Below are 26,844 nucleotides of genomic sequence, written 5' to 3' on the forward strand. Positions count from 1 at the left end.
GTGTCTTCTTAACTACAGACTTAAAGATGTGCATCACATTATAAATTGAAATGTCCCATATGTGAAATTTTTACCCTGCAATTATAACAATAACAAAAAATTTTTTTTATCAGGATATTTGACATTTAAATAGATTATATGATAATTTAAAGATTATCATATCATCTGTTGTGTTGTTTTATTTTTTATGTGTGTGTCTCTTAAAGTCTGCACTGTAACATCACAGTTTGGCTTTTTTCCCACTCGGTCACCTGACATGTTGTCTTCCCTCAGAGGCTGCTGTGTTCCTGGATGATGAGACGGAGAGGGAGGAGTGTGTGATGACCAAGACGGGGATTTATAAGGTTGGGGAAAGCTGCAGTCAGCTGAGACTGAAGAAGTCACTTGGATGAGAGACGAAACGTTTCTTCCACTGAAAACGCTACGTCCAGATGAACAGAATCAACTTTTCAGGGTTTCCTTTTGAATGTTGATCACCCACCTCCTCTAATTTTTCATTTTTCAAGAATGGATCAACGTCAGTCAGTAAATCTTTATTAGGTATTGTGACATGTTCTCAGATTAATTAGATGTATTCAAAGCACTTTACACTTGGCAAGGTGAAGATGTAAGAAGATCAACCAAATAAAAGATTAAAACCTGCATAATTGTGTAATATGTTTCCAGTGTTTATGTACATATATGTAACTTTTAATTTCATTAGAAGCAGCTACTGTTCAGCTAGGTCGGTGACAGTGACAATTCCATATGCAACTTTTATGTTATTCCTAATTGATTTTTCAGACACTTTCATTTATAAACAGTGGAAAAAACTTTTCCTTTACTCTCACTTGAATGTGATGAGGTAGTCAGGGTACGCTTGGTTGTCATGAAACACAACATACATGCTGGGGTTATTTATTGTGTCTACCACACTGTCGTAACGGTCGTGAGGCTGCTGGGGGTTTCGAGGTGGAGGCACCTTCATGGTAGCTTGGCCCTGAGTGTAGACGCCTGTGAGGACTCGTGCGACGAACATTAACTGAGAACCATCAGCAGCTGGCTTGGAGTAGGTGGGTTGAGCTGAGTAGCTGGCATCTACAGCAAAGTAGGTCCCGATACCGTATACAGTTGCTGGGGGTGAAAAGAGAAAAGGAAATTAACAACAGATGATTGTATTTACAGTGTAGTGACACAGAACTAGTTACTAGTTCACTAACCCCGCCTTTGTTACAAGTACTGTTTCTTTCATATCTCTCACCAGGTGTTCAAGATTTTAACTATGCAGTGGATTGCAGCATGTTTTATTAGTGCAAACAGGAACATAAAACATGTCTTTAAGAAATCAAGTACCGTTACTCTACTAGGCCTCCACAATCACCTGGGGTTTTAAGTGTTGCCAAAGCCACAAATACTAACAAACAAACAAACAGTTTTTATCGTTTTTATCGTTATTTTTTCATCGTTTTTATTGTTAACTCGGTGTCCCTGGGTCTTTTCCCGTGTGTTATGAATAATTTTTTTTTTTTTTGGGTACCTGTACTGGTTTTATTTTGTTGTATTTATCTGCAACACCTTAAAGGCCGGTCTGTGAAAATACTGTTGGACATAAACTGGTCCATGGTGCAAAAAAGGTTGGGGACGGCTGCTCTTCAGGTCCCACCACAACATTTGACTTTGGGCCATTGTAGCACTTTCTTGTCTTTTTTTAGCCATTTTTTATTGTCCTATTGACCCAGCATTGTATAATTTTGAGCATCTGACTCTCTAGAACAGAGACGTTCATTGTTGACTCAATGACTCTAAGGTGCCCAGGTCTTGTGGCTGCAAAATAAAAAATGCAACCCTTCCAAATAAACCATACTTTTTCAGTTTTTTTTTTTTCCCAGGCCAATAGCTTGCCAAAACTTTTCTTTTTATAAACACACCCATATGTCCCTGTGGTGCAATTGTTTAGTGCGTTTGGCTGTTAACTCACAGGCTGGCGATTTCAGAAGACCCAGGGATGTAGTCTCTATGCTTAGAAGTCAAGCAATATTCTATTTTCACAGAGTTCTAGATATCTACCAAAGCAGGTGGAGGCATAATCACCCAGAGAAGAGCTGCTTTATAACAAGCTTTAAAACTCTAAAACCATAAAGAACACCAATCTTTCCATTAAGGAATATAAAGAATATAAGAAATAAAGAACCATTTCTAACACAAAGTTTTAGTTCAGTAAATGTGGACTCTATAATAAGATTATCACCATTTTGCCCAGTAAAGCTCCTGTTGAATCCAGTTTTCACTATGGAGTGGCAGTTTTCCCAGGTCGTCCCGTGGTACAGAAGCTTCTCCCCTGCTCCTCCCTCCCGTGCGTTCTTATCAGAAATGTGCTTCTTCTGTGCTTCATAGGTGCGCCGCAGGTGAACGTTCTGCAAGCGCTCAATCTGACAAGAGAGAAGAAGGACAAAGGATCAAGGAGCTGCCTAACAAGATAATCCAGGATATTAATTACATCTGAGGGGTAGTTCAAACTATGTCATCATAGTGATGACAGAGTTTCAATGGTGGACTGAAAGTAAAATCCTCCTAAAATCCCAAATGAATGCTGAAATAAATAAACACAATTTAATTAAATAAATCATCTTTTAAAAGAGGAAATTATTTTATTTGTAAAATGTGACTTTGACTGATTGGGAATTAAATTTTAATATTATTTTATTCTTCCCTTTTCTATATAAATGTATTATATTACTGATAAAAGAAGTTTTCGTATCACTGAATGTGGGAGTGAAGCTGTGGAACAGACTTGGTGTTTGAGTTCCTCACTAAGTCTGTTCCACAGTTTGTCTCTGTTCCCCGTCATGTTGTCAGTCTTCATGTCCTACTGCCATGTACCCCCCATGTGTAGTTTACTTCATGTTACCACGCTGCTTAGTTGCCACGCCAGGAGTTTTGTTTTGTACTTTCAGTTTGTAGTTCTCAGCAATAAAGCTGTATAAGTTCAAGTTTAGTCTCTGGAGTCCTGCATTTGGGTCCAACCTCTGCTTGCCACACTGCCAGACCTTGACAAACCCCCTTTTAACATGTTGTTACTGATTATGATTATTTAGTGTTAAGCCACAATAGCAAAAACAACCATAACAATATGTGGACGCATAAGCAAAATCATGTTTTCGATGACATTACCATTGCAGGATTTTGTTTTTTGCTAATAGTCAAAAAACAAAACAAAAAAATCCAAAGAATTGAATAAACAACTGTTATATTTAGTGAATCAAAATAAATAAACTGTTGTATTGACTAAAGAAGAATAAAGTAGTGACAAAGCAGCATGCATATTATTAGACAGGTAATATAAATAGAAACTAAAATGTTCCCTCACACAAAGGACAGCCACCCACCTTCATCACAGTTTTGGCAACAGTTCGTTTGAAGGCCTCCTTCACTCTCCGGTACTCTGCAGAGGAAGACTCCAGTGTAACAGCCTTCACACTCTCATTGGCAGCCATCCTGTCCCAGTATAAAGGGTGAGTAAAGTCTGAAAGAGACAAGCATATATAGCATATACAACATGAGAAGACACCTAGAGCCTATGTTCAGTTTTATTTTGCTATTTACTGCAAATCTTTAATGAAGCACGTAAAAAGAAAAAAGATGTTAATGGTATCATGAGTGAATAAAACAAAAACTTGCAATGGAGCCCGTCTGACAATAATGTAACACTTCTTTTAATTACAATGATCCAATCTTATCAGCTGATCTAGTATTTTTATATTTTTTGTTTAAATGTGAACTTTTGATGGTTGCTTTCATGTTTCACAATTATTTTTTCAACCATCTTTACTACAAGTAGTTTTTTTTAGTTTCTTTCTTCTCACCTGGGAGATTCTCAAGTCGTTTCAGCTTCGTCATCTGTCTGTTCAGTGATCGTGTGGCCACCATTGTCAGTAGATTAACCTCCCATATGAGTCCCTGGGCATCTTTTATTCCTTCTGTTAATTCGTTGTTTTCCAGTTGGTGATTGGCTGTTCTGGGAAGTCTTTCCCAGTTACCGTTATGTGCCAGGATGCACCAAACAACTCGGAGGTACAAATCCTCCTCCTCCCTGACTCTCACCTCATTAGCAAGGCTCATGTACTGACACTGATTCATTGTTTGCATCACCCGGGTGACCCCGTCTTTTAGCCCGCTCACTGTTAGGGTGCCAGACTGATCAGTTTGCATGAATAAACCCTCAGCCTCCACCAGCTCCTTCAGCTCCATCATGTCATCCTGGCTGAGGGGTTCCAGTTCCTCCTTTGAGAAAGTGTTACTGGAGCACTGTGTCTGATATTGATGCTTCAGCTTTCCCATGGCATCGTCAACGTCCTTTTTGGAAAGACCCAGGAACGTGAAGACAGACTGCTGACTTGTGGAGCTGATTTGGAGACTGCTGAGGTATGCACTCACAGAATGAGGAGGCTGTTGCTGTACTTGAACTGGAAGTACTGGAAGTACTGGAACAAATCAGTAAAGATTTTCAGTAAATTAAATTTGAAATCAGTTAGTATTTTCAAATTCATTTTAAAATTCAGTTGCACATAAGATGGCAGTTTGTGAATACTTCTGTCACCTCTGTTGATGACAGCTGAGGAATACATCTGCATCACTTTCTCTTTAAAAGCCAAGAAGACATCGATCTTAATCAGGATGAGACGGATGTCGGTGAGGCTGTTCATAGATGGTGCAGAAGCCTTGATCCCTTGAAGAATGGCTCCTGCTACAATCGCAGGATCCAACCCTCCAGCTCCTGCAAAAACACCACTTGCATTTAGGTGTGTGTGTGTGTGTGTGTTTCACAACAAACAGAACAATTAGAAATGCCAAACAAAATACTTACCAGCACAGATGGCAGGAATTGCCACTGAAGTGTATTTATACGATTCACAATAGTAAATGATATCACACACAAGTTGTTCAATGAGAGCTTGATCCTTTTCTCCACATACATGAAAAATAGCCTTACAGGGGAAGTTTCCAGACTGGGTCACGAAAATTTCTCCTCGATTCACTTTTGCTGCACAGAAAGTGACAGAGGATGGATGAGTGAGAGGCAGATAGGTAAGATGTTAAGGTAAGTAGCAGCTTCTCTTTTTCTCACCTGCTTTCAGTTTAGCTTCCACCTGTGGTCCAGCAACAGTTAAGATGTCTTTGCATACCCCATCTGTAGACGATGAAATATAAGAAAAATATATATTAAAGAACTTACAATCTTGTGAAGCTGTGCTATATGCTAATCTTGTGCAAATTTTAGCGTGCTAAAATGGCTAATCAGCACCAGGACTGACTGATTATGATGATGGTGGTTACTGACCTCTACATCACTATTACCATCTATTTTGTTAGTAACATGCTGACCTTTCAACTGGGCATGTTGCGCAGTTGATTAACAAATAGATGCTATTTGTTACCATGTAAGAAAAGTCACAAATGTCACAAATTCAACCTACTGGTTAAATACTGATAGATTTAATAAATATACTTAATTAGCAAGTACAGCTTTGGATCAACTTTGGAAATAGCAACAATAATAGTAATGCCACAGTTTCATCCTAAGTTCCCTTTCGTATAACAGTTGGATACGAATCAGACAATCTACCCATTTGATTCCTTAGTCTTGCTTCTTGCGTACAGTGACTAATCAACCCTATTTCCCATGCATTTCACATGCATTTATGGGGAATGGCACTAAAAGCTAAGTCAAAGGTTAATCCCTGCCAAACCTGTTTGGCTGGAGATCAAACATTTCTCAATCCGGGTTGACACCACAGTAGAGTTGGATTTCTCGAGACCGGTCTTTTACGTGGTCTCGGTCTTGTCTTGGTCTCCATGGACTTTGGTCTTGGTCTTGTCTTGGTCTCGGATCCCTCAGTCTTGTCTTGGTCTCGCTGTCTCGGTCTTGCTGTCTCAGATCGACATAGTGGTTGGGAGATTTAGAGTCAACAGCATCCATGACACACAACGTGACGTTCAAAAATGTGTCATGCGCAAAAGCATCACCTCTAAGAGCCGTGCTTAGAGAGTGCTTTGTAGTGAATCAGAAGAGTCGACTCCCATTGAGCGGGAGCCGGCTCCTCACTTGATTTCCTTTCGCTGCTCAGCCTTCACACAGTGGCTCAGCTATGCTCCAATCCCTCCATATTGTGGCCAATCACATGCAAGGATATAGGATAATATCATTATGTGAAAAACAGAGAGGGTGAGAGACGCGACAGTCAAGTGGAGCGTGTGTCTGTCCTCTCAGTAAGTGAGTGAGACAGTAGACAACAGTGACAGCGGTGAGGAGGGCTGTTCGAGTGCATCGCAAAAACACATAAATATGCCTGACACCCGTAAACGAAGTAGCATCTGGCTGCAGTTTAAAGACTTTTTTGTCTCGGTCTTGGTCTTGTCTCGACTTTGTGTTGGTCTTGAATTTGTCTGTCTTGGTCTTGGTCTTGTCTTGGTCTCGATACCCTCTGGTCTTGGTATTGTCTTGGTCTTGGTTTAGGTGTTCTTGACTACAAGTCTACACCATAGGCATTATACCAGTTCACTGGTTCACCTTTGTTCACACTGTTATTGACTCACTTATCTTTGTTACAGTTTGATCATTTGAGTCATGATTGCTTTCCATCACCTGTGCCTAAGAGTTTTGGATTGTCATCCACTAAGACTAATATGCATATTATGCGTAATATGCACTATATTTCACTATGTGAAACTATAATCATGATAGATATGAGATCCAAAATACAACAAATTATCTAGTTTTGCAGCTCCAAATGCATTAGAAATTAATGGCATAATTATTTATTTTGCTAAACCATGACTATCTTTTATGCTCTTCATAAGTATATAGTGTGGTTTTTAGGTAATATAAGTGGCTTGCTGATAATGCTAGATGAAAACTTCAAAGATTACAATGGACATCCCTATAAATGTGCAGATATTTGTGAAGTTACATCATGAGGGTCCTGCTCACTACGGCTTCCTGCCTTTATATGCATCGTCAGTTTCACCTACCAAGATTAAAATTTTGGAAGTCTGTTGTGTTCACCACAGCATCTGTAGTCTCATTAGTGATGTCACCGAACACCACACGTAGTTTAACTCCAGTTCCGATTGTTATGATGATGTCATCTAGGTCGCTGGTGAGGGACCTGAAGATTGCTGAGAATAACAACACCACACATTAGATTTTGTCTGACTTTTAATCTGATGACTGAGGGTCCTAATGAAGATGGTAAAATATGGCACTCCCTGAATGCCTTTTCAGCTGCTTAATATGCATCAATATCACATAATGAAGACAGTATGAGTAGTGCTAGTTTACCTTGGCCTCCCTGGTTCATATTTAAGCTGAGCTGTTTGTAGACATCGTGGTAGCACTGTAGATAAAAACACAGAATAACACCATAAATGATCAATGCATTGTCAGGACAGCCCTGTTGTTGTTTTTAAAAGTGCTTTATAAATAAAGTGTGATATGTGTGATATGTGTGTTACATATCAGATCAGGACATATCGATTGACACTGACCGCCTCAGAATCAGGGTAACCAGGTTTAATGACAATGTGGATGTTTGTAAGAGAGCCAGAGGATGCAGATAATCCAAACTGGTGAATGATGTCGGTTAACACTTGAATGGCTTCTCTCAGCGGGTATTTTAAAACAATTCCTGGCCCAATGATTGGAATGGCCACTGAACCCAAATTCAGCTGTACACAAAGCTCCAGACACCTCTTCAGACCGTTACCAAGAGCCTGCAAATCAAAAGTTACATATTTTTAAACTATATTTTCAAACTCTTGGATTGCACACTGCAACTAACAGAGCACACATGGAAAACTGTGAGGCTCCACAAAAAATAATCAGTTTGGTTGTATAAGGCTTCTCTTGCAGTTATCTGGTTTGTGCATTAATGCTTTAGCTTTTCGATTAAATTGAAAATTATTTTATATATTTTTTTTGGTCTCACTTCTACTTTTGCACATACACACTTAGATATCATCTGATTATTCTAATTAATACTTTCATCTCTGTACAGCTATAAAGTGCATTTAATTGCTTTCCTTAAGGTAAATTAATGATTCATTATTTTTTTTGTATCACCAGAAGTGTTAATGAAAGTCTTTAATTTTACCTGAACACTCCTTCCTCTTACTCCATCCCAAGGCAAGCATTCAATGAAAAAAACCTTGGAGCAGCCCAGAGATGGAGGTGCATCAACCAGCTGAACATCTCCAGGGGTGATAGCACAACTGGCTAAGACTAAATCAAACTTTAACTGTAATGTATTTCCAGCTTTAGCCAACAAACTGTTGCCAATATTTGTAGAAGTCAGCTGTTTGTTGAGCATGGGGGCCACCAGAACATCTGCCTGCAGAAATAATATTGAATAACATAATTGCTGATATTTTATTTGGGGATTAAGGAAGATAGAATTGAGTGGAAATAATCAAACCTGTTCATTTTCTAAACTGCTGATCTTGATCTTCAGGTTTGTTCTGTTGATTGCAGAGTTTCCACCTGTGCTGTACATGTTGCTGCTGTAGCTGAGAGATCTAGGTGTATCGCCGAGTCTGCTGGTGTTTCGTGGTCTTTGCACATTTGGGGTGGCTGCAATTTGCTTCTCTCGGATAATGACGTGACAGGAACCCTCTATCAGCTCTTTAGTCACTTTACCCTCTTCCTGGAAGTACTGCTGAGCCCCTGGTCCATCTAGAGTCAACGTGTCTACTATAAGACTGGATAGAGTTGATGTTAGGGTCTCCTTGGCCTCCTGAACATGACATCGAGGACCAGACACAATCACACAAGGATTTGGAAAATGTGAGTGAATATGATGTCACTTATTTATGTGCGAATGTTTAATAATGAAGAACATTAAAACATTACTGTTGGCCACATGTCGGCAAAGTTATGTGACATTAGTGATGATTGTACTAACTTGGTTTTAAAGCCCTTACTTTAAAATATACGCCGTTCAATAGCTGACCTTAATCTTACAGAGAATGTGATGATTTTATGCATAATTAAAGTCAGTCATATATCCACAAACACAACAAGCTGAAAGTCAGTGATGCTGCTCGGTTTGCAGTCCTGAATATGACGGCACAAGCAGGATTCACTGCACTGTTAATGTTAGCTATGTTATATTGCTGCCTCTGTTCGGTGGTGTCGAGCCAAACGGACTTTAACGTGTGTTTGAACGAGCTGACGGTTCACTCGTTAAGCTGAAAGAAAGATGCTTTAATCACAGGAGTCACACATGTGTCCACTGTACCATCTGGAACTCTTCTTGTTTAGCACTCGTAATAACACAAACACTAAATCCTCCTTCTCTTGTGCTGTTTTGTAGCAGTGTGTACACCTGAGACTGTCACCTGTCTGTCTGTCCTGCACTCTCTCTCTGTTTCTTTCTCTCTGATTGTGGAATAAAAGTATGAACATGTATTTATAAGTTACACTTGTGTTTGAATCCTGCAGCTTATCACACATTTGATTTCCATGTGTGACAACTGCAAGTGTCCAGAGTGAGGACAGAATGAGGGACCCACTGCTGCACATCATCTGTGAGGCTTTGCACCCCTGATGATCCACCAGGACAAACTCAGCAGTGTGTGAGGAAGAGGAGGAGGAAGAGCCAGCAGCAGCTGACAGATGGAGAGAATAGACAGACTGTTCCCTGTTTGTGAAGGACTGCTGGGAAAGTTTAACATAACTAATTGTCTGTCCTGAATCAGTCTTATTAGGTAATGTTCAAATAATGTTATCATCCCAGTGTTTTCAGTGTGGGAGAAAGTACTCAGGGCCTTCAAGTTACACACTATGAAAGGCAGCGACAAGTTTAATATTCAGAAACCTAAAGTATGTATCAGCAGCAGAATGGAGCTAAAAATAAATGTTTGTTTCAGTTCTATGAAGCTTTGAGTATTTTGGATTAGTAGCACTGCTGTGTTTGTTGCATCATATTGCTGTAATTGTTTATATGCTTTATATATTCTGAGGTAAGTTGATCTATAGTGTTACATCATATTCTATAAGGATGTTATGTGTTTGTATAGTTTCTACCCAGTTTGACCCATTTAGCAGAAGTCAGCCTGTTTAAGGCTCTGATATCTATTCTGTATGACTTAAAGCAGTTATGACATGGTCTGATTTTCTCACCCAATAAAGGAATATTTAATAAATCAGTCTACTCTTCATTCTATCAGAAACAGTTTTCACAGCTTGTACATTTTCTTTTTACACATATATGTAAGCATTGAACCAATTTTAGTAATGCCAACATATTAAACGAACAATATTTGTCTCTTATGTATAATACATCTATATATACGCTGTCAAAGATACTTGTCTTTGAGTGAAGATTTAAGGTGATAGGAAATATAAATAACTGCAACTTGAATCTTTGATACAGAGTTCAAGCTCACTGCTGTAACATATATATATATATATTAGGGGTGCAACGATACTCGCATCAATATTGAACCGTTCGATACAGTGCTTTCGGTTCGGTACGCATGTGTATCGAACAATACAAAATTTTTAATTTATTTTATCAACTTTTCTTCTGACGATGCTGTCTGTGCTGAGAGCTCAGTGGATCTGCGTTCGACTACTCTGCCTAGGCTGCACTGTCGAGCGCAGATCCACTGAGCGCAGCGCAAGCTAGCAAGGCAGAAGCTAAGCTCATTGCAACATGGCAAATTGAACCTCCCCCACCCGCATTCAGATCCGGTGTTTGGAATTATTTTGGTCTTCATGTGAAGCATGACCCTGAAGGTAAGTGTGTCATGGACAAAAGTAAAACAGTATGTCGGATGTGCCACGCAATGCTCAATTGCATGTGGGAACTACTGGGTTAGCGTTTGCTCGTTAACGTGTTGACGCCGTCCAGCCCCACACACCGGGCGAGCCGCGGTAGCTCGTTAACGGAGATTTGCCGTGTTGTGGCGTTAACGTCATTTCAGATTAACGCTGACAGCACTAGTGGGAACACAACGAATATGACTGCACATTTACGCCAACATCATCCTAGTGCAAAGACAAGTGGAAGACAAAAACAACAAGCACGCATGCTACAAACTTTACCCGAGTCATTTAGACAGCCGTTAGCACATGATTCTCCTCATGGGGTCCTGATATGTTTAATATGCTGCTGAGAGTATACCCCAGAAGAAGCGTATAGTATAGCTTTTATTTTGGAAAGAGCCATTTCTCTGTAATAAACTCTCTTTTCCAAAGATGAGTGATTTCTCGATCAGATAGATTTATTTTTTTTTATTACTTTGTTGTTTCAGCAACATTAAATTTAAAAACTGTACTTTTGAGTTATTAAAATTAGGTGACAAATTAAAAAGGCATGAACATTTTTTTGTATCGAAAAAATATCGAACCGTGACACCAAAGTATCGAACCGAACCGTGAATTTTGTGTATCGTTGCACCCCTAATATATATATATCATAATAATGTGACAATACTATAATATTGGCCATATTATATTTACCAAAGTGAGATGACTTTAGTTTCATGAACAACATTAGCTAATTGTTATTTACTAACTAATCTTGAAATGACTGTTCAGTACAGAAATGAAGCCCAACAACCATGTTTTACAGTCCTGTGGTCTCAACTAATCAAAGTGATGTCATAAAAAAAAATTATTGGACAAAAACACATTTTTTCTCCTTCATTTCTGTCAAAGAAAGCTGTATGAAACATTTCTCGCGATTAGTATCATGGTTGCTAGGCAACCTGAGCAGCGCGACGAAGGCCAGACCGTCCCATTTCACAAGCCTCTCACTTCCGCACTTCTCGTACTTCCTAGTACGTGGCGTTGCTAGTACGAAGACTGTGTCTGGTTTTGCTTCCTTTGTCTCGTCAGCCCCATTTTGCCTCAGCTGTGTTCCCTTCCTTTCTCTCATTCCCCGATTGCTCCCTCTGTGTATTTAAGCCCTGTGTTTTCATCTGTCCGTGTCGTGATCTACTCTCATTCATGCTGTGTGTTCTGCCTGCTGGCTGGCCTGCCTGCCTTTTTTTGAGTTCACGTTTTGTCTCCGGAGTCTGCACTGTGGGTCCTCCATACATCCTGCCTGCACACAGTCTTCACATGACAGTCTTCTTTATGTCAGAGGTCAGAGGAGAATGGCCAGACTCCTTTGAGTTGATAGGAAAGAAACTAACTCAAATAACAAAACATTCTTAACAATGCTGAACTACATTGTGTATTTACACTCTGTATTAACAGCAAGACTCAGAAGTGAAAGAAGCCTGAGAACTGTCAGCCACTGAAAACACTGAGGCACAATGAAATGAAAACTATAACAAAGAGGGCCCAGCAAAAGTGTCAATATTGTCCTCAGCTGTCCAACTTCCCCTGGAGGTTAAGTCACTCCTGGTTTGGCCACATTATTCAGCTCTGACACTCAGTTTTTACTGTAACCAAAAGTCATGTTTGAAAGGGCAGTAAACCATACCAGTGATTGGCTTGTCGATGGCTGGTCAACCTGTGGTGAACTTGTCCGGCTCACGGTCAGCCGCACTTCTCCACTAGGAAGAGTGATGGTGTGACACTTCCTCTGCAAAACTCTCTCTTGAGCTAAAACAGCCATAAAAAGAGTCACTGAAACAGCCTGCATTTAAACACAAATCTAAAAAAATATTTTAAAAATTACCGACTGTCGTACCTTCTATTTCCTTGAAACAGATTTTATAAACGCTTCCTCCGAGTTTTTCTACATTTCCGCAGTCGCCACCCCCGGAGTCTCGCCTTTTCTGAAAGTATCGCCTCACTTTCTCCTTCTCTCTGTCTGTGAAGTCAGTGGCTTCAAAAAACAGTGGATACGGATATTCATCCATTTTATCTGCAATTCTACACTAACATGAGAACTTTAATCCCGTCTAACACTTGTTTGTGCCACCCTGTCAGTGCCCATTTTTGTTTCACTTTCACTTTTAAAGTATCACATCCTGGTGTTTACACGCCCACACCCAGCAATGGGAAAAGTGCACATTTAATTCTCAGGGGCTTTTCTGATCTCACCTGCTCTGCAGGTACTTTAAAAGATGTTTCAACTGTCAGAGAGTAACTCTAAATCATATTTATGTCTTAATATGGTTTTGAGAAAGAAATTTCACCAGTAATTGTGCTGACAGCAAATTAGGGTTTGGATGTTATGCTTTATCTGGTCCGTAAATGTGAAACAACAACAAATATATTTCACATAAACCTATTCATCCATCCATTTGTCCTCTTCCGCTTATCCCAGCTACCATAGGTCTGTAGAGGCGGGGCACACCCTGAACAAACAGGAATCCCTCTGTGTAAAATCTTCCTTATATCCTGCAATATTACCACACCGACCCACTCTCATTATAGAACCAAAACTGTGTCAGTGCAGTGAGATGTAATAATAATCCAGGGAAATTCTTACATTTAAGGTGTTTTTATTAATGTTTTGCTTCATGTGACATTTAGGTTTAATTCATGAAGTGGCCTCCAGAGTGAAAGAAAACATACATAACAGCAATAGAGCCATTGTTAATTTCTTAATACAATGAATGAAAAGATGTTATTTAAAATGTTTATAGAAACTATGAAACCGTTTTAAGAAGTAAAGCACAATTATTGATGTACTGATAAAATACATTTATGTAGGTGTTATGTGTGTATTCTTTAATTAATTAATTAATAATTAATTAACAGATATTGTTCAAAATGAAACAATTTAAATTGATGTAAGGCAATGAATGATCGAGCTAAGAAAGACAACAAATTTCATTTGGATGTTCAGACACACATGGCCCTGACTCAGTAAGTGTCAGAAGAATGAATCCTAAAATCTGGAAATCTGGAAAGCAGTTTTTGTACCTTTTTCTTTGATTTTTCTTTCTCAAATAGTTTATTTTAAGAGCTAACAAAGTATACATGAAAATTCAAAGGGCAAAAAAGCATTACTGATTTAATACATCTTAAAAACACTTTTAAATTTTCATAAAGCTAATAAGAAACTCAAAATCCCATATTATTCACTCTTGAGGAAATTACACATCTTTCACTTCATTATTAAACACTGCATTTACTTTTGTGCTATTATAAGTCATCAAAAGTTTTACAGTTTTTCCCAATTGTTTACACACAATTCCTTGGACTTCAGACACAATGTCTACAACATGTAACTGATGAATCAACCCCCTGAACCAGTCCTGCTAAACTACAAGCACAATTCCTGCTTTACACTCAAACTGTTTTAAAACACACTTTTTTCAAAACACTACACACAATTCTCTGCATTTGGCACAATTTTCATGAAGAAAATCTCTTGTTTGCACAAGAAACACACTGTCATTCAAAATTGTAAACTCAGTTGCCCTACTTTGCATACTAACTGATGGCATGGGTAAACACCTTTTACACATAATTGCAATTAAGAAATAAGAGCTTTATAAAAGGGCAACAGGTGAGCTCTTCTGTTTTGGAGCAATGGAAGCCAACATTGGAAACAGAGGCAGAGCCAGAGGATTGAGAGTAAGAGCAGGAGGGCGCGGAGGGCGCGGAGGACGCGGAGGACGAGGACGATGAGGGCCAAGGAATGTAATCTCGGATGAGATCAGAGCCACTTTGGTTGACCATGTGGTCAACCATGGTCTACCAATGAGGGAGGCTGGGCACAGAGTACAGCCAAATGTGAGTAGGTACACTGTAGCATCCATCTTCAGGACTTTCTGAAATGAGAATAGGTAAGAAATGTCACTGTACTCAATGAGTACATTACTGTAGCACAGTATTGCCTGTGGACTTTTCTGTAGACTGTGAAAATACTGTAAAGTATGTTTCATGTATTTAGGAAATGTATTGCTACTTTGTATTCCTACACAGTAGGCCTATTCACAGTATTTTACAGTATACTATTTGTATTGCAGAGCTGAAAGCTTATCAACATGCAGTGGTCGAGAACATCTTTTGTCTCCTGAACAGGAGACTGAAATCATAAACATGGTTCTAGAAAATAACAGAATAACAGTGCAGCCTGCCTTTATTGTCACTATACAGTTGTACAATGACATACAGAGCATCTCCTACTCAGTGCAAACATGCTGGGGGGGGGGGGGGGGGGGGGTGTACAGTTCTGCAGCGCTATATACATATGGGCAGTATTAACATAGGGAAAAAGATATATATATATATAAAATGTACAAATATACAAGCTGGTTTTAAAAAAAGTAATATGTAATAAATAGTGTTGTGTATATACAGTTGGGTTATTGCACATAGAAACTAATGTGCAATAAACTGCAATACAACTATGTGCAAATAAGTCCCATACAGTCCCACAGCTGATGCATACTCTCAACACTGTATAAATTACAGTAATCATACTCTGATTATGCTTCACAATAGTGACCACTCCATGTCTGTATTATGTATCATTTGTGTTTCAGAGTCCGTAACTGGTTCACTGTCCACCCACGCTCTTTAGTTGTTTATCTCCCTCCATATTCTCCATTACTCAGTCCCATTAAGGAATCTTTTTCATGCCTGGAGAGGGAAAGTATATAACCGAAATCCATACACGTATACCCCTTCTCCAAGCTATGAAAGATGCATGTGGAGATATAGCAGTTGATGGTATTCATGGGTGGATTCGCCATGCTAAGCAATATTTGCCCTGCTGATCGGCCAGGGAAAACATTGCTTGTGATGTGGATGAGGTGCTGTGCCCAGACCGAAACAGAAGAGAGGCTGCAGCATCATTGTTTTTTTGTTTTGTTTTGACTGTAACTGTATTCAGTAAATTCTTCTGTTGTTTGTATATGTAGAGCACAATATGTGCAACTTTGAGTTGGTTGGGATGAACACTGTGTACATTGTTTTTGTTGGAAAATACAGTAAAATATATTTGGTACCATGTATTTTTGTGTTTTGTATACAAACATTCGGAAATCTTTTACAATGCACTCATGGAGGACTACTGTCTCTAGTAAGTGTAACTGAACAAAAAAGGTTTACATTAAGTCATTATGATGACTGGAGAAGAAGTGGTCATAGTGTTTTACATTTAGCACATCAGTGTTCAACTGGTTCTGATAAATGTCTATTCATGTGATGGTTTGTGTGTGTCATTTGAAAAAAAAATGCATTTTTGACAAGAAATTATATTGTTTTGAATTTAGAGTTTCATTTTGCAGGAGAATTGAAGGGATTTGCCCGTTGTGTGTGTGTGTGTGTTTTATTTGTGTGTAGAGTTCTGACAATAAGAGGCATGCTTTCAGGAAATGTGTGTAAGCAATTGGGAAAAACTGTAATTTTCACATTACACTTACAGATTTTCCCTTGATCTTCCACAGTGTTCTTACACATTCTCATATGTAGTTTCAAGTGGTAATCTACAAATATCTAAAGCTCAGAACCCAAACTTTGATTCCAATTCAAGTAAGCTTAGTTTATTGTGTAATAAGAAATAATTAAATGGTTTTTCAACATATGGTTAGAATAACATTGCTGAAACGCTGATATTTTTGGTGTAAGTTGACAGAAAGACCAGAAGTGACCACACATAAGTTATATGTCTCAACATCAGCAATGATCTGTGCCTCTTTAAATATGTCCTTCCCATTCAAAGGTGCTTCAGCAGCCCCGCCTACAAGGGGTGGGAAAATCCGCCATCTCTTTAATTTTCATCTCACTCTGCTGAGTGAGGACCCAGACTGCGCTGTGGCAGAAGCAGTAACACAAGTCAAACTTGGCCTTTCATGAGCAGCCAGTTTTCCTTAAATTTAAGTTCAGGAATTTAAGCACAGAGATGTTTGAAGATGGATTTATGTGCTGTTTAATGTTGTGTGAGCAACTAATTACTTATCCAGTTTTTTCCACAGAGTGACTATCTGATTGGCTGTTCAGTTACTAGTAAGTTACATAAGAAGATAATAATAATAACAATAATAATAATAATAATAATAATAAGATTCCTTTTATCAGGAGAGCCAAAATGTTGTTCAACAGAAAACAGCAGCCATGTTGCAAAGCAAGCTGCTGTCATTTTCAATTCAATTCAATTCAATTCAATTTTATTCATATATAACACCAAATCACAAAAGTCGACACTTTACATTGTACGGTAAAGACAGTAATAGTATAGATATACAGAGAAACACCCAAACATCAGACAGCCCCCTATGAGCAAGTACTGACAGTGCTGACCGAGAGTGGGAAGGAAAACACTGCCACAAACACTGTCTGAGAACCATCAGTAGCTGGCATTTACATTTAGTCCCCTGACCAAATGCAGTGTCAAGAACCCTGGGTCTGGGGACCCAGGGTTCTTGAATAGTTCCTGGACATGTGTACATTTGTTGCCGCTGTTCCTTGTTTCCATGTTTGTGTGTATGAGTGGGTGTGTGTGTGGGTGTGGCAGAGCACTGGGTTTCATGCATCATCAGGCCTGGTGTTCCGCCTGGAGGCTGGCCACACCTGAAGAGGATGATCACACACACCTGCAGCTGATCAAGCCTCGTTGTGGGAGCTATTTAACAGAGTGGCTGACTTCCCACCAACACTGGATTGTTGCGTAAGACTCCATGTCAGTGTCTGAGCTTAGTGTAAAGTCCGTTAGTGCATGTCTGTGAGAGTTTGTGTCTTACGGCTGCCTTTGGTATTTTTCCCCAGGAGGAGCGTGGAAATAGGAAGGTCGCGAGCACAGGGAGTGTGAAGACACGGGAGCGGAGAGCACAAAGACACAGACTTTTTGGGGAAAGACATGACACGGTAGTCAAGGGAGAGCACGGGGATTTATTGCATTTCTTGCACTGTAAATAATCGCACTGTTTAGGTTAAAGAGTCCAGCATTTGGGTCCTCATTCCAAAAAAAGGGTGGAAAGAAGACGCACTGTGGAAGAGCCAATTAACGATTAAATACAAAGTAGTTTATAAACACACAGAGAGTGAAAAAGATGAGTGAAGAAGAAACATGCAGTGCATCATGGGAAGCACCCAGCACCCTAGACCTTTGAGGCAGCAAATAAGGTTGCTGAAAACAGAAAATAAAAGAGAGACATTTAAAGTTTTGGAATTATCAGACATATGTATTAGTTCTCCAGTTAGGTTTCTTTATTTTAATGTTTGAATGATTCATAGATCTGTGTAAGGTGGTTTAACAAACAAAACACAATCATCTGAAAATGGTCAGGTACAGTTATTGGACTGTAAATTAGTGAAAAAGCAGCCAATGTCCAAAAAAGTGTGGAAAACTATTGTATAGACCACCCTAAATATTACAAGAAAGTTCTTCCAGTTTGAACTGCTTCTCCTTCAAGAGTTTCTCTAGTAAAAATCTGGTGGAAAAAAGTACTCGATTTCAGTAATGTAATGTACAAGACTAAATGTACATTAGTGTACATCTGTCAAAAACTCAGAGACTTTCATGCAATTGTCTAAATTATTTTAAATATATCAACATGCATTATAAAATTTAAATTTCAGTGTTACACTGTTCGTTACCTGTGACTGATGGGTGGCTGGTGGTTGATCTGAGGATTTAATATTTTGGAGAAAATTAGTCTGACTCTTATTTGATCAGGCTGAAGTGAGCATGGTGCTGTAACAGGATGTCACCATGGCAACAGGTTAGTTTGTGAAATTTCTTCACTTTCAGATATTCCTCTATCACCTCAACATGGTGTTGTTGCAAAGTGGAAGCATTTAGGAACCACAGTAACTCAGCCACAAAGTGTCAGAATTTGTACACCTACAGAGTGGGGCTGCCGAGTACAGATGCTGATAGTACCTGAAAATTAATAACTGCAGATCTCCAAACCCCAACTGGGACTGACATCAGCACAAAAACTGTGCACTGGGAGCTTCATGGCTTGGGTTTCCATGGCTGAACTGCTTTAGTAATGTGTAGGTAGCACAGTCCAGTTTCTGCTGTTGTGTTTAGTGCTAAACGTTAATTGTTTGCTTAGGTTTGCTAATGCTCACAGTATGCAACAACAGACATATTTGCCATCAGCAAATCACTGATCACATTGGGAGGGGTTCATGAATACAGGCTATTAGGTGCTTGCATTGCAGTGGACTGTAGTGTAATCAGATGTCCCACTTTATATTGAAATACACAGCATTTTTGAATGGCTAGTTTTCAAAGGGCAACCCAGCAGGATACACATGTTTCTCCAATTTCGCTTTTATCCAGTGGGTGAACCATCAGAAAGAAATGCAAGTGTAACCATAGTAAAACCTTGGTGACTACTGCTGTATTTTTCATTATTGCATGGTGTAGATTATGAAGTGACAAAGCATAGTCAGATTTTTGCCAGTTATGAATCCAGTGGACGGATTCCCGCTGAAACCCAAAAATGATTATTGGCCAGAACAGCACCTGAATGAGAATAGTTAAAACATGAGAATCATTGTAAGTAAATGATATATTAGCTGAAATAGCTTCCTTTTATCTTTATTGTACTTATTCATTGAGGTAATTAGAGAAATGGCATATACATAAAATATATTTATCCTTCACACAGTAAATGGCTAACGTCTGACATATACTTTTCTACTGTTTTTAAATGGCCTCTCAGCATTAGTTTCATGTTCTCCATTTGTCCAACATAAACATAGACCTAGAATTAACCAAGAATCAAATAACTTTACAAAGTATGTCAGTGTTTAAACTACTAAACCCTGCTGCACAAAGCACAGAAGAATAAAGAGTGAAACTTAGCTGGTCCTGATCCACACAGCTAAGAAAAATATATAAGCTTATAGACAATATTTTAACAGTGTGACAATAATTTAAAAAAGCAAACTACAAGATCTCTTAAGATACAACTCTGAAGACATACAATAAACCTGGACAGAACCAATATAAATATTAATCATTTTTTACTCAGCCCCAAGGCCAGATTTACACAGGATACAACATACTCAAGTACCCTTTTGCAGCAGAGGTAGCACTGTGAAATTGTGAAATTACTACTTAATTATAATGTTAAACTTCTACCTTCATCTACTTCCATGGTTGTATTACTCCAAATGTGACTTGGGGTGTTTTCACACTTGCAGTGTTTAATCTGTTTAAATCCAACTTGGGTTGATTTTCCTCCTTGGTACGGTTTGTTTTTGCAGGTATGAACAGTAATTGTACTCGGGTGTGGACCAAAACGATGCCTATGTGGTCTTACTCTGATTGGCATGGCCAGGCTCTGGCAGATGGTCAGATGGTTTGAACTAAAAAAAGAAACTCCTGTAGCCGTGTAGACTTTGTATTCTCAATCCACGGAGGTGCTGTAGATGTACAAAGATCTCTACAGAGTAGCAGCTAGGCTGTGAAATAAAGATAAATTCTCAGTTTTCTCACACAGCACCTTCTTTCTGTATTTAAAGTAGAAAACTAAGGGCTTAAAGGTACTTTTTCTAATTACCCTTTACCCTTTAAATAAAATAAGAAGAAATAATCTTTTTAGTCTGCATTAAATGACACATACTACCTTTGTTTTTTAATGAATTCTCCTCATCTTCCTTTCACCTTTTTTTGTAAAAATTAATCCTTTATAATTGTCACAATGCATTCAGTTTCATATATTGTTACTTTTTTATTTATTCTAATTCTTTGTTTATACATTTATTATTGCTATCTATATATATTTAGTGTGTGTGTGTGTGTGGTTTTTTTTTTAAAAAAAGGAACTGAGACTTTATTCATTGTAGGCTCAGAAACACAAATATATATTAAATAAGACTAAAAATGTTAAATGGCCTGTATTTGTATAGCTCTTTACTAGTCCCTAAGGACCCCAAAGCGCTTTACACATTCAGTCATCCACCCATTCACACACACTGGTGATGGCAAGCTACATTGTAGCCACAGCTGCCCTGGGGCGCACTGACAGAGGCGAGGCTGCCGGACACTGGTGCCACCGGGCCCTCTGATCACCACTAGTAGGCAACGGGTGAAGTGTCTTGCCCAAGGACACAACGACCAAGACTGTCAGAGCCGGGGCTCGAACCGGCAACTTTCCGATTACAAGGCGAACTCCCAACTCTTGAGCCATGATCGCCAAGACTATTAAGAGGGGGGTTTTCTGTTTTTACTAGCAGGCAGCTGGTGGCCTGCAGTATCACCCTCCGTCCTCCAGTTGGAGTCAATTCACTATCTGCCCCTGTCTCAGGGCAGTCCCTTCTCATGTCAAGTTTCACTTCCTGTTCCCTTTCTTACTCTACGTTTCACTTTATTCGCCAAGTGAGTGAATGGCGTTCTGGGGCTCCACCCAGGTCCCGCTGAAAGACTCCAGTGGCGAACCTTTTCAAATCCCTATATCATGTCGGGGTCATCAATATTTAGGAAAGCAGTGTAAATTTGAGTGCCTTTCATCTGGAAATCAGCTCCATTTGGCATCATTCTGCCCTGTTTTTATCCACAGTTAGTAATCTGGACTGTTACGGTCCTGAGTCTGTGGACTCAGTGTTTTTCTGTTTGTATTAAGTTTTCCTTGATTTCATGATGTGTTTTGATTTCTGTTGTTAGTATCCCTAGTTCCTTGGCATTTCTTGTGTTCTAGTTCTTAGGTTGTGGTTCTGTTACTTCTGTTCAGTTTCCTGTTTTACTTTGAAAGTCTGTGTACTATGTCAGTGTGTTGAGTTTTGCCTCCCCTTGTCTTGTGATGTCTGATGAGTCCCAGCTGTGCTCTCCTCCTGTTTCACATTCCCTAATTACCTCAGTATGTATTTAAGCCCTGTGTTTTTCCCTGCCTGTTGTTGCGTCCTCCACATTGGTTGTGTGTGTGTTCATTGTCGTCTACCGTCAGCATCTCCGGTCTAGTTAAGTTTAAGTTGTTGTTTATGTAATGCCAAGCGTGATTCTCCAGCAAATAAAGCTGCCGTTTAAGTTCATGCTTTGTCTCCGAGTCCTGCACGTGGGTCCAGCCACTGACAGCCACACAACTCACCGTGACAGAAGGACGCAACCATAACATGGACCCAGCGGACTCAGCTCACCTCGAGAGGGAGGTGGACCTTGCTCGCATCCTCGGACTGATGACTCGCATTAGCCACGCCTCGGATTTGCAGACATTCTCAGTCGGGTTGAATGCCATACAAGCCATATTCGACAGAAGTCCTCAACTGCGCCAGCTTTCTATTGCCTCGGAGTTCGGCCGTTCGCTGACCCAGGCTAAGGAGGCAGTCAAAGCCCGGGAGCTGGCCCAATTCACCCTCATCTCCTCATCCACACTGCCTCAGTCACAGCGAGCAAGCCCTCTCACGCCGCCGCAGCGGACAGAGCTTTCTTCAGCCCCGCTGCAGCAGCTGCAGTCGCAGCATCGGACTCTTTCCTTCCTCACGTCTGGTTCCGACCACCCTTCACCTGCCTCGTGCCTGGCAGGAATGTGGTCGGAGGATGAGGGTCTGGTCACCGTTGCTCCGACACCTTCCGTTTCCTCTGCCGCTCCCGTTTCCAAGAGAAAGCGGCGTTCTCGTCGTCGCCGTCCCTCACCGCAACCCGAGTCCAGTTCCTGTTCTGAACTGTTGGACGTGGTGAGTGAACAGAACAATTTTCACCCGGCCTCTTCCACGCGGGGAATTTCAAGCTCTGAGCCAGTAAATTCAGAGTCAGTTAACCTTTTGACTGTTAACTCTGAGTCTGTTGAATTAGAAACTGATGGTCCTAAGATGGCTGACTCTGAGGATGCCTTTCAGGACTCTGAACATTCTAATGATTTTTCTTTTGTTTCTTCTAAGTTTGAGAGAATTCAGGAATCAGATGACCTTATTTCAGAGTCAAAAGAAGTTTTGTGTTCTGTAACTGAGAGTGGTGTTTCTGGGTTTCTTTCTGAAAAGACTGGAGTTTCTGTTTTTACTTCTCAGCCAAGTTATGTTGCTCCTGAGCCACCGGTTTTTGGATCAGTTAATAGTACAAGGATGGCTTCGGGAGCACTAGTTAATATTGAGCTTTCAGATGTCATGTGTGGATCTGTTATGGAAATTTGTGACCTTAACAATAATAATCTCACTCAGGATATTAAGAGTCCTGTCCAGAAGACTGTTTGCTGCTTCACACAAAAGACAATCTTTCCAACCACTGAACTAAACATGGACCGCTTAACCTTCCCGCTAAATCCTTTCAACACTGTTCAGGCTACACCTCTTGAAACTGTTGTTGATGTTGCTTCACCCAAGTGCTGTGCGGCTTTCCAGCCAGTTCATTCTGTGACTACATGTGACAAATTTCATGTTCCTATAACCTCTCCTGAGTTAAAAATCACTAGCCCAGAGAATGCGAATTCCAAGTCTGTTTGTGTAACTCACTGTGAAGTCGTTAACACTGTGCATTCTGTGACTGTTCAGGCTAAGAGCACCAAGGTGTCGTCTGCTATAAACAAGCTGGCAAAAGAACTTGGTTTAAATACTGCAGAGTTGGTTGCTCTAGTTAAAGTCTTGGTTCCCCGATCTTGTTTGTATAACTCTGTGCACCACGCTTTTCAGCCACTAGCCCTGGACACTGTGTGTGCAACTTCCCAGGCTGCGTTTTGTAAGACTGTGTTTAATGTTGCTTCACACCCTGTTAATTCAGACTCCGCTTGTATGATTTCTCCAGCACCTGTGACTGCCCCTGAACTCGTCTTTTCTAAGACTACTAATGTCAGCTTGGACAATTTAAGAATAGCAGTTTTACCAAGGTCAGCCTGCCATAAGTCTTGGTTTTCTAGAACCATGTCTGGTACCATAAACCTGGTTTTCCCTGTGACTGTTACAGCTCCTCTGCTCCGCTCTCCGCATCCAGTTCCCAGGCAGACTATGGCTCCGTTCATCCCTGCACCCGTATCTGCTCCTCGGGTGGGGATGGCGGGCGCCCGGTCATTGCCTGTGCCTGTTCTGGTTCCCTGGGTGGAGGCAACTGAGACCCCGCTGACTCCTGCACCCGTTTCAGCTCTTCGGGTGGGAGCAGCGGCGGTCCAGCTAGCTCCTGCACCCACACCGGCCCCCAGGGGTAAGGCAGCCAGAACACAGCTCTTCCCTGGACCTGTATCTGTTCTTCAGGCGGGGATGGCTGATGTTCGGCCAGGCCCAGTACCCGTCCCTGTTCCCCGGAGAAGAGTTACTGAGAGTCGGTTACCCGCTCTGTTGCAAGTTCAACAACCATCACTACACCCAGCACGACCATCATCACGACCACCACCACAACTTCTGTTTCAATCAACCGCCCAGCCGGTAACTCGGCAATTAGTGCAAGCACCGATTCAGCGACCTATGCAGCCAGGGGTCCCAATTGCCTCTGGTCCTGCATCTGCTTCAGCTGGAGGGCCCGAGGAGCCCGTCCAGCCTCAGGTTTCGTCAGCTGGAGGGCCCGAGGAGCCCGTCCAGCCTCATGTCTCGTCAGCTGGGGGTTCGGGAGAACCCAGCCAGCCTCTAGTGTCGTCAGCTGGAGGGCCGGAGTCGCCCGTCCAGCCTCAAGTGTCGTCAGCTGGAGGGCCGGAGTCGCCCGTCCAGCCTCAAGTGTCGTCAGCTGGAGGGCCGGAGTCGCCCGTCCAGCCTTATGCCACGTCTGCTGGTGGGTCCGAGGAGCCCACCCAGCACCACACCTCTTTAGCTGAGGGTCCTGGAAGACCCAGACAGCACATCCTTCCGTCGGCTGGCGGTCCGGGGAGGGCTGTTCAGCTGTCACCCACATCGTCATCATCGCCGCCTGCCGCCTCATCATCCACGCCTGCAGCCGCCTCATCATCCACGCCTGCAGCCGCCTCATCATCCACGCCTGCAGCCGCCTCATCATCCACGCCTGCAGCCGCAGCTTCTTCCACGCCTGCAGCCGCAGCTTCTTCCACGCCTGCAGCCGTCCCGCTGCCCTCGGGTTCCGCAGCCGTCCCGCTGCCCTCGGGTTCCGCAGCCGTCCCGCTGCCCTCGGGTTCCGCAGCCGCTCCAGCTACGCCTGGTCCAGCTTCAGCCTCTGCTTCTGCTACGCCTGGTCCAGCTTCAGCCTCTGCTTCTGCTACGCCTGGTCTAGCTTCTGCTTCTGCTTCGGCTCCGCCTCCGTCTGGCCCAGCTTCGGCTCCGCCTCCGTCTGGCCCAGCTCGTCCTGCTCCGCCTCGCCTCTGCCGGCCGCTTTCCAGGCCTCTAAGTTTGCATCATGGCCGTTGAGGACGACCTCCGGACAGGGTTCGTCGCCACCGCTGGCATCGTGGCCGACCTCCGGACCTGCTCAGTGGCCGCCACTGCCTTCCTAGTGGTCGGCCTCCTGATTCGTTTCGCCGCCGCCATTGCCGGATGCATGGCCGGCCCCCTGAACTGTTTTGGCTTTTGTGTCGTCGGCCTCCGGACCGGCCTCCGGATCTAGGTGTTTTTGATGTCTTGACGCCTATTCTGTTCGGGACTGTTCTGTGCTCCTGTGCCCTTTTTGTTTTGGTCTTGGTCCCTCCGTCCTGGACCCCCGCCGCCCGCCCTGGTTGGGTTGTTTTTGGTTTTTCTGTGTCTCTGGTTTTCGGGTTTGGGCTGTCTGGAGCCAGCCCTTAGGGGGGGGGTACTGTTACGGTCCTGAGTCTGTGGACTCAGTGTTTTTCTGTTTGTATTAAGTTTTCCTTGATTTCATGATGTGTTTTGATTTCTGTTGTTAGTATCCCTAGTTCCTTGGCATTTCTTGTGTTCTAGTTCTTAGGTTGTGGTTCTGTTACTTCTGTTCAGTTTCCTGTTTTACTTTGAAAGTCTGTGTACTATGTCAGTGTGTTGAGTTTTGCCTCCCCTTGTCTTGTGATGTCTGATGAGTCCCAGCTGTGCTCTCCTCCTGTTTCACGTTCCCTAATTACCTCAGTATGTATTTAAGCCCTGTGTTTTTCCCTGCCTGTTGTTGCGTCCTCCACATTGGTTGTGTGTGTGTGTGTGTTCATTGTCGTCTACCGTCAGCATCTCCGGTCTAGTTAAGTTTAAGTTGTTGTTTATGTAATGCCAAGCGTGATTCTCCAGCAAATAAAGCTGCTGTTTAAGTTCATGCTTTGTCTCCGAGTCCTGCACGTGGGTCCAGCCACTGACAGCCACACAACTCACCGTGACATGGACCAAAAGACTCCTCATACTTAATTTATCACAAACTAACAAAACCTGACATCAGACATTTTTCTGTTATACAAACATATACAAACATATACAAACACTAATGTATTTCAAACATCCAATACAGGCAGCACAGAGGAGTGGACAGTCCTGGAAAAGGCAGAGGAGTTTGGCTGCAAATGAGAGAAGTCCAGCCCTCCCACGGCTGATGTGGACGTGGTCCTGCCCAACCTGGAGATCAGTGTGGGCGACAACTTTGAGCTGAAAGTGGAGTACATAAACAAGAGTGATGAGCGCCGCACTGTGGACACCTACATCGTACCTACCTACGTGTATTATACTGGAGTCGCCAGCACCAAGTTCCTGTTCCTGACCCCCAGGGTGGCAATTAACTCCAAAATGAGTGAGTCAGGTGTACGGGATGGAAAGGAAGAGGCATAGTCATGAAAACACAGATGATTACCAAATGTAGAAAACTGTTTCATTGCATCCCTGAGTTATGCACAAACGCCTGCCTCGATGAGTATTAAACGTCTTTGTCTAGTCTTGTCTACTTCTCTACTTTTACCCTGGAAGAGTCTCACAGTCTGTTCTCTAAAACCTAAAAAATGAATTATGGATTCGATCAACTGGTCCCTCAATGCAACTGATACTCTCTTCTCAACAAGAAGCCCAGGTTCGGGAGAGCCCAAGTGTACTGGAGGGACGTTCCCTGCCGGATACATGATGGATGAGTAGAGGAACTGGAGGGTCGTGTGCCTGTCGGGACTGCCGATCAAGGACATCAAAGACATCTACCTTTTCGGATCTATGAT

At 41.7% G+C, this 26,844-nt stretch overlaps 1 protein-coding gene across 1 annotated transcript in view; it reads right to left on the reverse strand.

The window, feature by feature from the left end:
* Positions 1 to 517: 517 nt before the first annotated feature.
* Positions 518 to 26,844, reverse strand: part of LOC106098407 (poly [ADP-ribose] polymerase 14) — a 208,140-nt gene continuing 181,813 nt past the window's right edge. Inside the window, exons 4-14 of the mRNA XM_025905502.1 lie at positions 8,130 to 8,366; positions 7,525 to 7,749; positions 7,319 to 7,373; positions 7,009 to 7,155; positions 5,105 to 5,167; positions 4,844 to 5,020; positions 4,577 to 4,753; positions 3,843 to 4,460; positions 3,366 to 3,502; positions 2,228 to 2,408; positions 518 to 1,113 (exon numbers count right to left, since the gene is read on the reverse strand). Of these exons, the coding sequence (XP_025761287.1) occupies positions 827 to 1,113; positions 2,228 to 2,408; positions 3,366 to 3,502; positions 3,843 to 4,460; positions 4,577 to 4,753; positions 4,844 to 5,020; positions 5,105 to 5,167; positions 7,009 to 7,155; positions 7,319 to 7,373; positions 7,525 to 7,749; positions 8,130 to 8,366 (2,304 nt within the window). The 3' untranslated portion in view covers positions 518 to 826. The remainder of the gene's footprint in view (positions 1,114 to 2,227; positions 2,409 to 3,365; positions 3,503 to 3,842; positions 4,461 to 4,576; positions 4,754 to 4,843; positions 5,021 to 5,104; positions 5,168 to 7,008; positions 7,156 to 7,318; positions 7,374 to 7,524; positions 7,750 to 8,129; positions 8,367 to 26,844) is intronic.

Source organism: Oreochromis niloticus, linkage group LG3 (genome assembly GCF_001858045.2).
Source record: "Oreochromis niloticus isolate F11D_XX linkage group LG3, O_niloticus_UMD_NMBU, whole genome shotgun sequence".
In the NCBI taxonomy this organism is placed as follows: domain Eukaryota; kingdom Metazoa; phylum Chordata; class Actinopteri; order Cichliformes; family Cichlidae; genus Oreochromis; species Oreochromis niloticus.